Here is a 12,358-nt window from a genome sequence, read left to right as displayed (position 1 = left end):
CAAGAGCGCCTGCGGGTGTACCGACACTATGTCAGTGAACAGATCTGTAACCACCACACCACCTAGCAACTACCACGCCCACATAAAAGTGAATATGGAAATTGGGGAAAAATAAAACAATTATTTTTACTTTGAATTATTATCTAAAATATATTAAAATGAGGAAATTAAAGGAGTAAATATTTAATTTATGCAGTTCCTAATAATATCACATTATGCACAATTTAGATTTATTTTTTACTATTGACTGGATGAAAAGGAAAAATAATTAAAATTAATTTCTCAGAGTGAGTGTATTCTTGTTTATAAGCAATACATAATACATATAGATTTATAGAATGTTACAGCACAAACGCAACATTTTCTAACATAACACAGCACTCAGTCACTAATCTAAAATAATAAAAAATCTTGATCACACTCTTTAATAATAAAATTGTCATTAAAAAGTATTGAATTTTATTTGTAGAGAACTTTTTTAAAACATTTTACATCTACTTACTTCGTATTTCAGGAATGTTTAAATATTTGATTTAAAACAATAATACAACCATGGCCGTAGCCAGGAATTGATTTCAGGAAGAGTTTTCTGAGATTTTTTTTTCAATTTTAGCCATAAATAAATAAAATACTCCTAAGCTTAACCAAATGCTACCAGCTCACGTACTTGTAGCCAGCTAAAACTAGGTGTAACCGCACTTTGTTTTTTTAGTCGTGACCTTTAATTTTAACAATAATTTTGTTTCAGTCTGTGATTTTAGGCCAGCCTTTTACCTACGGCCATGAATCTTGAATACAACCTATGAAATACAATCATATCCGCACAATATAGCGTAATTTATTAATTAATTATAAACAAATCCATCACTACTTATATTGTACCATATCATATCGGTAATTACATTCTAAAATAATAAAAAAATTCAATAAGCACACTTATAAGTTCGTAATTCCTGCTATTCAATACCATGAGCAAATATCATGACAAGGCCAGGCTCCACCATCATGTGGTCATCGACATGAGTGTTGTCACACTGCAGCACAAGTACAGCTTGTTTCCCAGGCACTCTTTTGCAAACATATTTCTCGTACAGCCTGTAAAAATAGAATAATGCATTGAGCATTATAAGGGATAGCATGTGGAAGTCCCTAAAAGAGACCTACTTCCACCAGTGGACAAACCTTGTTTTGATTTCTTGTACATACCTTCTATTATTTTGTCTTGTTTCTAGAGATGACAGGCCGGGAGGCCACCGTCGTTCGTGGCAGTTCTCCATCAAGTCGTCAATAATGTGGGGAGGGCAACCCGACTCTGACAAACTTCTCTTGATCATCATCTGTTTTGAAATTAACTTTACTTGTATTTATTTGTATTTTCATAATTTTTATAATAAGAGTAATTATCTTTGTACACAAAAGAGAAACTGATTGACTGAGTTATCAATGTCCAGCTCCCCTGGTCAAGAGAAACTTGAAATTTGATTTGATAAGAGATATGCTTTCTATAATGAAAATATTTTTTTAGAAATTCCACCTGAGTGAAGCTGGGACAGCTTAGCTAGTCCCTACTATTGTTGTATTTTAACAGTTTGTCTGCACTATCCTAAACATTTAACTGATTAAGATGAAACTTTCACAGTTCTAAAGTATAATATGGTGAGACTTATCGGCAAAATTAATAATGATCCGAGTAGCTTATTAACATATTAGTTACTAGCTGACGCCCGCGACTTCGTCCGACTGGATTCAGGCTTTTCGAAATCCTGTGGGAACTCCTTGATTTTCCGGGATAAAAGTAGCCTATGTGCTAATCCAGGATATTATCTATCTCCATTCTGAATTTTAGCCAAATCCGTTTAGGGGTTTTTAGTGTGTGTGATTTAATCACATCACACTTATAATATTATAAAGGCGAAAGTGTGTGTGTGTATGTTTGTTACTCCTTCACGCAAAAAGTGATTAAATATGAATTGATAAGTTGTTATTTTCAACTTGAGCAAAAACTACAGTTTTATATTACAATAACATAGAGCTTAGGTCATCACCACAGCTACCAATCAAATCCATAGATTTATTATATTTTGAACTCATTGTTAGGACATATATACTTTATTTTCATTACTAACAGAAATATTACATTATAGTTGATTTATTCATGCTTGTAAGTGCTTGACTGCATATTTCTCTAAAAATAAGGGACAAATAAGATATCGTTTTGCTTTAAATATTATGTATGCAAAGAACATTGCTTTCTAAATCCCAATTTAACTTGCTGATTCGCCAGCTTAAAGAAAAAAAGTTGCCCTATAAGTATTTGGATGGGATTGGTTTCAGCGTGGACCTGTAGGCACAGCTCGCCACACCGCGCGGGTGGTGTGGCGAGCTCGGCCGCTGCTATATTACCACCTGCAGGACGTCATCGGGAGTGGATATCATGCCGCCCCAGCGCGTGACGCGCGCGCGGGCAAGCGAGTTGGCCCAGCGGATCACTTCCTCGCGCTCCATTTGATCGGCGAGAGCGCGCATCGCCGGATTAGATACCCGCATCGCACGCATGAATTCCTAAAAAAAGCATTCATCAATTTTACACCAAACATAAAGTTCAACTATTAGAAAATTGGGGCGCATGGGACATTATAAATGGAATGTCATCTCATCTATCTCGTCTATCTCACAATGAAAAAGGGGTTGTAAGGTACTCACTTTAAGCAATGCCAATTCACGTTTATGCTCATTGATGATGAGACGTTGCTCAGCCAGCTCTTGTTGATAGTCATTGAGCTTGCCCTGCTGAGAGGTGATGAGGGCGCGCAGCTCACGGACACAGTTGTGATCGCTCAACTCATCTTTAGGTATTACCAAGCCACAGCCTGCCTCACACGGTACCGGCCGTTTGGGATTAAATTCACCTGTTACATCAATATAAAATACAATTTTGATTGTCAAACAGTTAATTAATAATGAAATTGGATGGAATCTATAGTACTATATATTACAATTAAATAACTTGCAGTATTTATTTCTTTGTAAGTTCCTTCACACAAAAGGCACTCAAAATTACTGTAGTAACAGAAAACTGAAATACTGATCTATTCATGATCAAAATTTTTATCCACTTGGATTTGAAGTACTAACTTAACTTCACTCTTGCAAAGTCATTAGCAAAAGTTAGAAACATGAACAGTAAAAAACATACTTTGTATTTTATCAAACAACATAGAAATATGCAAATATATTGTGATTATAATTAGATAGATATAAATTAATTTATTATTTTAAAGCAATGCCAGTTTTTTACAGAAAGGATAGCTATAGAATAGATAAAGTAATCTTAAAGTAATTCTATAATAATATACATACATTCAACTAAATGTGAAGCCAATGAATCTAGTTTTAATACAGAATTGCATCCATGAGGTGCATTATCACAACTTGTACATAATCTGAAAATGTAAACATTTATTAGTTACTAGCTTGTACTACCATCTGTGTGGGTAGACTTTTATCAATTCCTTGGTATTCTCAAAACGTTTCTTAGTGGGGGTCTACGTTATAGAGATCCTACATTCAAAATCTAATATTTTTAGACTTATCAGTCTGACATGTGCATCAGTAATTGGACTGCCAGTCATATGAATATAGGGTGATGGTAAAACCATTATATTCATACGAATGTAGGGTGATGGTAAAACGTCACAATTCCTATGATGGGTTATAGGGGAGGTCAAATGCTATCAATATCAAAGATGGCCCATTTTTGAGTTATTCATTGTGATTACTTATGACACTAGCGAAGTACTAATTTTCCTTATAACTATGTATTGTCAGAGAAGGACCCATCACATAGCCATATTCATAATAATCAGAATAAAATTGACCACAGCACATTTTGACAGTGAACTGCTTTCTCCCTCTAACTTTTAAATATGTATAAACAAAGATAAACAAAGCAGTTTTTGATAGCCTAGTGGTTATGACGTCCAGCCCTTATTCAGGATGTTTGATTCTAGGCACACAGAGTTTTGTGCATTTTAACTAATTAAATATCACTTATTTTAATGGTGAAGGAAAACATTGTGAGGAAACCTGCATGCCTGAGAGTTCTGCATAATGTTCTCAAAGGTGAAGTCTGCTGATCTACATTTGGCCAGCGTGTTACACTAAGGCCAAACCCTTCTCATTCCGAGAAGAGACCTGTGCTCAGTAGTGAGCCAGTAATGTCAATATCATCATGTCAATCATGTTTGTCAAAAAGGGAGTTTTTTTTAAATTTAAAATTAAGAAAATTCTTCCTTATTTTCTGAGATTTTTCTCAACTAAATTTCAATTTATTATACCTGTATAATATTGTTGTATCATGTTGGATATAGCTATCTATATCTATTTAATGATGTTTAAGTGCTCCAGAATAAGGAGATTTCGGTCTTTGTATTGGGCAGTGTGAGTTCAATAGGATTATGATAGGTAGGAGTTCAAATACAATACCATTTTTTTTTTAATGAAAACAGATAGCTTGTTTAAAATAAACAGTACAACTAAACAGAGGCTCCAAAACTTATTAAAAAGATCAAAGTGGAACAGTGGAAAGACTCATATGCTCATTACCAACAAACCAGTGGATTGCTAGCAGCAACTGTAAGTAAAATTAATAATTTTAAAGTGAACCTACATGACATCATAACCTGAAATTAATGTGCAAGAAGCAAGTTAATATAGTACACAGCAGTTACGAAATGTCATACCTGGAAAGTAGGTTACGAAGTATTCTCGGAACAGGTCTTAATTGGCTAGCTGTCACTGCCTGCCGGTCTACTGGACATGTTGGTTGACGACTAATCCATTCTGTTATGCAGGCACGACAAAAAGCATGCTCGCAAGCTGGTGCCTACAACAACCCCAATGGAAACATTGATTCGGTTATGGAATAAGTAGGTACTACATTTATTTTTTTAAACCTGTCACAACACAAACCTGCAAAGGATCCTCTAAAACTCCTGAACAGATAGGACAAATAAGTTCTTCATCGACGTCACCTTGAAACCTTTTGATTTCAAATCCCATTCTTGGTTTTGGGCCTGGGAGACACTCATCGGTTGTTGGTATGTATTGTTAGAGTTAACAGTCAATACACAATCAAATAAAGATCACATTTATCAATAGATTTGTTCCACCAAATCCAACTGAGAATTAGGAATTAAACGAAACAAATAAGCTTAGGCAATAAGTACCTATAAAATAACAATGAAATAACAACAAAAAATATTAATAAATTGCACTTTATGTAAAAAGTACTCTGCTCTGTGTGCACAGATCTTTTTTAACAGTTTATAGCTCTAGATTCTAGCTCTTTTTAACCTGTTCATAACGGACATACTCTGTGCCAGTGCACAGAAAGGTTGGCCAATCGGATCGATCGACAAGCGTTGGGCAAGCTCAAAAGTACTCTGTGGCCAAGCTGTAAACTGCTGTAAACACCCGTCCACACGCTTGCCAGTGCTTGTTGATGGCTTGTTGACTGTTGTTTGTTGTTTACCACAGTCACAAGGCCACAGGCGTGGGGCGCGTCCATAACAGCACGTTTACAGATGGTTTGCAGCCTGTCCATGCCATAAATACGATATGAAGTCAATGGTCCAATCATTGGTCCAATCATGATGCTAAGCTTTACCTCTGCCAGTTTTTCACAATACCTCTATGGATTTTATGATTTATGCTCGTTGCATAATGGCAACATCATTTTTATCTGCCAAACGACAAACGTCAAAAAAACCAATCCATTTAGCAATTTCTTTATAAGTTTCTCTTGTAAATTATTTTTATTTAGGTGATGTATTTAAGAAGAAGCTGTTAACAATATGTATTTTGTAACTCCTGTGATTTAAAAATAAGTTAAGAAAATCAGTGGTCAACATGAGTGTTTTTAAGTCTGCGATGGGGTACTTCAGCTCTGGAGGTGCCAACGGTGGCAGCGATAATGATTTTGTTGGACAATTTGTTGAAATAGGGAACATGAAATTGAGAGTGAAAAAAGTCATCGCAGAAGGTAAGCATTATTCTATTATAAGTAAATATTTGGCTATGTTCTAATTTTGTGATTGGTACTCTCTGTACTGATTGGGGGCGTCGAAATTCATTGTCTTAGGTTTTAGACTTCCTGCTTCGTGAAAACCTTTGAAATAATTGCTCAAATAACATTCAACATATTACTGACCACCTGATACTGGCGACTTCGTATGCGTGGATTTAGGTTTTTGAAAATCCCGTGGGACCTCTTTGATTTTGCGGGATAAAAAGTATCCTATGTTACTCTCCAGGCATTTAACTGTACCCATGGAAAAATTACATTAATCTTTTGCGACGTCATTGAAGGACAAACCGACAAACAATCACCTTTCGCATTTATAATATGGGTAGTGATTTATTCTGAAATTCAATTATTTACAAAATATGAAAAAACTGATTACAGCTGGGCAGTTACCATAAAAATATGTCATATTGCACCTCCAAAGATCCAGGATAATCTAATCAAAATCTTTCTTTTGATTTGCCATTATAGAAATATTTTCAATATCTAAACTCACATAAGTTCATCAGAATATGCCTAACTTGTTTGAAACTCATTTGGGGTCCTTATTACTCCTTATCGCTGAGTGTTTGTGTGATGTGGTGCAAAGCATACTCCTGCTTGCTTCAAGTGTCTACTTTCCCATGTGTCGCACAAACACCTCCCTAATAAGAATCTAGGGTGGGTTTGAAGTTAGTCAGTCCTATTCCGATTTATTTATGATTATAGGTAATAATTTATTTTTGCAGTCCTTGGTAAAACAAAATCAACAGTTACAATTACTTTTTCATACGACTAAATGACCAAGTTATGAGCGAAACTTAAAAATTTCTATTGTTCATTGGTCTCCACTCTCAAGTGACCTTAGAATACTCCTGCCAAATCCTGCATATTTTCATAAGATCAAAATAGAAAGTATCCAACATAAAATCAGGTTCCTAAAACATTAAATCACCTTCATTAAATTTCTTCCGAAAAAGTCTGTTCAGATTTATACTTGTCTTAAACTGCAGAAGTCCTTTTTTAAAAAAAAAATACCCTGTTCCACTTTATTTGTAGAAACATAGTTGATATTGGTTTTCTAGTTAACATAGCAAGGGGGCCAGTAGATATCTACTTCTGGAGCTAGATTATTAGTACCCTCACATTTTGCATGTGTCTAGACAAAAAAAATTACATAGATAACTAAATCCCCATTTTAATTCATGCTTCTTGTATAACAAATCTAGTATTGACTATTTTATGGTTACATTACAGAAATTTAATTAATTTGTTACACTGTAGGAAACACAAACTAGTTGCACTTTTATTATGTTTTTGTTTGTTTAGTATGTATATTTGTGAAAACCTGTTAGATAAGTTGTAAGCCTATGTAGTACAAAAAGCTGTTGGTTTTCCTGATAAAATATAACAGTCCAGCATCTTTAGAAACAAGCAGGCCGGCTGGACGGCGTGGCGTGGCATGACGTCGCGTTACTAAAATACAGTCAGTTGTGTATTAAAAAAGAATAAAATAGTATGCTACGATAACTACTGAACAGATTTTAATAGAATGTTGGATCATTTTATCAGACAACGATTTAATGGAAATAAATCAGATGGCTTATTGGTAGCCAATACCAATTCACCATTTACCTAGTTCCAGTTTCAGCTTAGGAGTGCTGTACCTTCCAGCACCAGGATTGAGTTTTTTTAAATAAAGAATATTAGCCATGTTAATCATGACTAATTCTCCCCTTTCCCTCCGATTAAGCGTAAAGCTTGTGCCAGGAGTGGGTATGACATGACAATCAGTCCGCTCCTCAATGAGCTCCTTCGTTGAGCTATCGAGGCTTTAATCGGTAATAATCGAGGTTAGGACTTAATTTTTAATAATGGAGTATATAATAATTAGTATACAATATCACTTTACCATCAGTAGTTCCAGAATCACCACAGCTTAGGAATGATGTACCTACCCTCCAGCATCAGGATTGAGGAGTTTGGACTTGGAGTACAGTGATGAAACTATGTTTGGTACCTACTTAATTCACCACAACAGTTGTTGAATCCTCAAATCGAGGCTGGCAGTACCCCTGCAGCCTTAGAATTCCGATTAGAACTAGAAATTTTAATGGACTATCTTGCAAACTTCCTCTATAGAGAAAATCAGACTATTAATGCAAGCTATCTGTGCATCAAATTACATTAAAATCAATTAAATGTATGGCTTGTGATAAGATAACAGACAGTCAGACACACTTTTGCATAGTGATATATTTTTATGTCATCTCTTAAATATTATTGAATCAAATCTAATTACTTAAAACTATTTTTCATTAAATTTGTACAATTTTCTAAAAATTCTGCCATCAAATTGGTTTTTATTATTATATCAGGTGAATAATGTTTGTTCCTCTTCGATTTGTTAACTATAAAAACACTTCTCAATTATCTGTTATTACAGGTGGTTTTGCATTTGTGTTTGTTGCTCAAGATGTATCCTCAGGAGCAGAATATGCCTTGAAAAGGCTAATGGCTGCAGATGAACAAGCTAATAAAAATATTATACAAGAAATTAGCATATTAAAGAAGCTATCTGGGCATCCCAACATAATAAAATATATAGCTGCTTCATTTATCGATAAAACAAAAACAAGCCATGGAATGGGGGAGTATTTATTATTGACAGATCTGTGTAGTGGAGGAAGCCTAATGGAGGCATTGCAAAATAGAGGGCAAGCATTCCCACTTCCCACAATCCTAAGGGTATTCTACCAGACATGTAAAGCAGTCCAACATATGCATGCGCAAGTGCCTCCTATTGCACATCGTGATCTCAAATTAGAAAATTTCTTAATATCGAATGAAGGTAAGCCTTAAGCCTTTTTCTCTGCTGGACTAGTTTTCACAGTTACACAGAGTGTGATTTAATTTTTATTTCATTATGAAAATTTCAGGTACAATTAAGTTGTGTGATTTTGGATCTGCCACCACAGATGTGTTTGCTCCTAATCCTTCTTGGAGTGCAAATCAAAGGAATATGTTAGAGGAAAATGTAAGTTAAATTATTTACTTTTTGTTTTTAACCCCCAACCCAAAAAGAGGGGTGTTATAAGTTTGACGTTATAAGCTAAGGTGTTATAAGGTGTTATAAGCTCCTAAACTATTGAACAGATTTTAATTTAGATTTTTTTGTTAGAAAAGTGGCTTGATCGAGAGTGTTCTTAGCTATAATCCAAGAAAATCGGTTCAGCCATTTGAAAGCTATCAGTTCTTTTCTAGTTACTGTAACCTTCACTTGTCGGGGGTGTTATAAATTTTTAATTTACACTTGTTATTCAAATTGTGATATGAAATTTAATAGACTTTATGATAAAATTTAGTAGTACTTATTCAAAATATGATTTGAATTGAAACATTGTATATTGATTTTGCATAACAACAAACTTTTTCAGTTGGCCCAGTTCACAACACCAATGTACCGTGCCCCAGAGATGCTAGATACTTGGGATAACCGTAAAATAGACCATGCAGTAGATATTTGGGCATTAGGATGTATATTATACACACTGTGCTATATGCAACATCCTTTTGAAGACTCTGCTAAATTGGCGATCCTGAATGGAAATTATAACTTGAATCCCAATGATCAACGCTACAAATGTTTCCATGAAATTATAAGTGAGTATTCTTTAGTCAATATTAATTGAAAGGATCTTTTATTGGTTAATGATTTTAATGCATAGTATACTTTACAATAAAAGAAAGTAGTGGGGAAAACATTAATAAATACTTGTTACTCTTTGGCATTTAATGGTGTTAGCATTTAATGGTATACTGGTTTAATTACCACAAAACTTACACTTACATAAAACACATGCATTTGTATGGGTTTACAAGTTTAACATGTGTTTGAACTATGTCTTAAGCTTTTTGTAATAGTGAGTAAGTATTTATTTGTGGGGACTTCCTTTAAACCTGTGTTGCTGAGTAGCTGAGTATACTTTTTTTTTAACTATACATATAATAGGTGTGTGCTTGCTTGACTGTGATGACACCGCAGATTCTGTAAAGGAGGTAAATCTACGGATGCCTTGCGGTCCGATAGTATAAAGTCGAGGGGTAACTATAGAGAATAGTACCTACTCTCCGAAATATACTATCCTTGTAGAATACCGCCCATGTTCCTAACTCTAAAGCTTAGAACTGACCAGGCATCGTCGCCGATAACTCGTGCGGCGATCGACCTGACAATAATACTACCATAATTTTTTATATAGGAGAAACTGATCAACTTATGTACAGGTTAAATCACTGAGTCTTTCTCTCTCTTTGTCCTCATTGCTGAGGCTCATACCCCTTTCCTTTAATCACATAATTATAGGGGTTTTCTTTCATAGATAATGCGGTGGGTTACTAGAAAGTCCCACATACAACTCAACTAAGAGAAAGAGACTTTAACTATTAGGTTTTTACAGTTATTTTCAGATGTAAGTGATAATAAGAAGGACCGACGATGGGTTAGCGTGCTCTCAGAGGCACGGAGGAAACTAAAAGGCCTCCGGAGTAGGTCTCATCCAGTTTCCGAATTGGGTCAACTGTTAGTTAATAATCGCCATCGATTGATATGAGTTTTCACATCAACTGCGTCTTGCATGCACATTTTGTCTGTAATATAAACGCCTGAGAGCGTGAGCTAGTGGGTAACGCGAGGGCTTGTCCGCAGGTGGCTGCCTGACGGTGAACCCCGAGGCGCGGCTGGCGATCAGTGGCGTGCTGGAGCGGCTGGCGGCGATAGCGGAGTCCAACAACATCAATCTCAAGCAACCACTCAAATTTGAGCGTAAAAAAGTTGAACAATCTGTGGCCACTAGCTCGCCAGGTAATAAGAAGTCAAGTAAATATTACACTACCATATCTTAACGCGCCGCGGCCCATCGGTTCTTGTGATAAACGAAGCGCCTTAAGTGTCCAAAATGATTTGCAGAACTTCACACCCGACCGGTCCATTGTTTTGTTCTGTTGCATTTACAACTCGAGCTAAAAATGGTCAAGCATTTTTTGACTTTTTACACTCAAATTTTTTTATTTTTCTCATGAGATTTGTTTTGGATTGAGTTTCATACCTGATTGTACAGTGTCTTTACTTTTAAATATTGATTACCGCCAAAACGAGAATCGCCAAAGGTAAGAAATATATTGGATAAATTGTTGGCCATTTGAGAAGGTAGTATAGCATTTATTTGACTTTTACAATTTTTTACTTTCTACTTACATTAATGTGAATTATGATTTATGTATAGGAAAATAGCTTGAAAGGCGCTACTTGCTCTTTGCGGTATCTCACATAAGCAAGCAAACTACAAAGATGTTCTGATAAGAATTCAATCAGAATCGAAAGAATGTCTTAGTTTAATTTTATTTAAAATTAAACTCTATTAGTTTATAAAACACTTTTATGACCAAAAAAGACAGTACACATTTAAAAAGTGTGTACATTTTTTACTTATTAGGTAACTTTAAGTTATGATATGCTAGCTACATATTAATTGCACTATTTTATTATAAATCAAGCCATGTACACATTCCCGTAGGTCTAAACTCTAAGAAATAATATTTTCACAATTATAAATATAAATACCACATACATAATAACCTAAACATTTTTTTCATTAATAGAAGATAAAGATGTACTGTTCAGAAGTTACATTTTTAAATAAGATACCTAACATTCAAGTATTTTTTTTGTATTTAAAACAAAAGGGAAAACATAGGTTTTTAATATGCAGTGGGTTTATTTGGTTGTGCACAATTTTTTTGACCTAGAGTAGTGCCATGTTTTTCCGTAGGGGACTTTGTGAAAGAAATAGCACTACATTTAGATCTGTCATTACTGACTCTTATTTAGAGAAATTGAGTACAACCGAATAAGTACCATATCCATTACCATCTGGTCGTTTATTTTTCGCTACTAACACCTGGGAAAACAAAAATATTTGAGAAGTGCACTAACAATAGGTGGCTTTGCAATCGGCACTATTAAAAGTTTATGGATTCGCTCTGTGTCTCACATTCTATTTGTGTATTACTAGTCGATGGTAAAATTATAATACTAAATAATATAAGCTTATTAATTGTACAAATCATAACATGAATCATGGATTTATGAAGACAATATAAAATTAGAAATATTACATTTAGGAAATATATGGAGAGCATTATAATACGTGTTTCCATATTTTTTTTGTCCTCATTTAGTCGCTTATACAAATATTGGGCTAACGGCAATCTTTCGATGTGTTAAATCAATTC

The 12,358-nt window shown here is 34.7% G+C and overlaps 2 protein-coding genes across 4 annotated transcripts in view; one reads left to right on the top strand and one right to left on the bottom strand.

Annotated features, from left to right (window-relative positions):
• Positions 1 to 278: 278 nt before the first annotated feature.
• On the bottom strand, positions 279 to 5,306 carry LOC123866778 (E3 ubiquitin-protein ligase NRDP1). Of its 2 annotated transcripts, none has more exons than XM_045908468.1 (7): positions 4,972 to 5,306; positions 4,743 to 4,885; positions 3,361 to 3,443; positions 2,704 to 2,909; positions 2,404 to 2,562; positions 1,207 to 1,337; positions 279 to 1,095 (listed from the first exon to the last, which is right to left on the bottom strand). In XM_045908468.1, the coding sequence occupies exons 1-7, from the start codon at positions 5,059 to 5,061 to the stop codon at positions 957 to 959; spliced, it is 951 nt and encodes a 316-aa protein (XP_045764424.1). In that variant the 5' UTR covers positions 5,062 to 5,306; the 3' UTR covers positions 279 to 956. The 2 variants fall into 2 exon arrangements, with proteins under 2 accessions (XP_045764424.1, XP_045764425.1); XM_045908469.1 differs by having other exon boundaries at positions 2,407 to 2,562.
• Positions 5,307 to 5,730: 424 nt separating this feature from the next.
• LOC123867012 (cyclin-G-associated kinase) overlaps positions 5,731 to 12,358 on the top strand; it is a 32,802-nt gene continuing 26,174 nt past the window's right edge. For both annotated transcript variants that reach the window (XM_045908847.1, XM_045908846.1), the window contains exons 1-5: positions 5,731 to 6,043; positions 8,511 to 8,915; positions 9,004 to 9,101; positions 9,502 to 9,727; positions 10,773 to 10,928. In XM_045908847.1, the coding sequence (XP_045764803.1) occupies positions 5,911 to 6,043; positions 8,511 to 8,915; positions 9,004 to 9,101; positions 9,502 to 9,727; positions 10,773 to 10,928 (1,018 nt within the window). In that variant the 5' untranslated portion in view covers positions 5,731 to 5,910. The remainder of the gene's footprint in view (positions 6,044 to 8,510; positions 8,916 to 9,003; positions 9,102 to 9,501; positions 9,728 to 10,772; positions 10,929 to 12,358) is intronic.

This window comes from Maniola jurtina, chromosome 7 (genome assembly GCF_905333055.1).
Source record: "Maniola jurtina chromosome 7, ilManJurt1.1, whole genome shotgun sequence".
Classification (NCBI taxonomy): Eukaryota; Metazoa; Arthropoda; class Insecta; order Lepidoptera; family Nymphalidae; genus Maniola; species Maniola jurtina.
The sequence above is the reverse complement of the archived record's forward strand: the minus strand, read 5'-3'. Positions and strand labels throughout refer to the sequence as shown.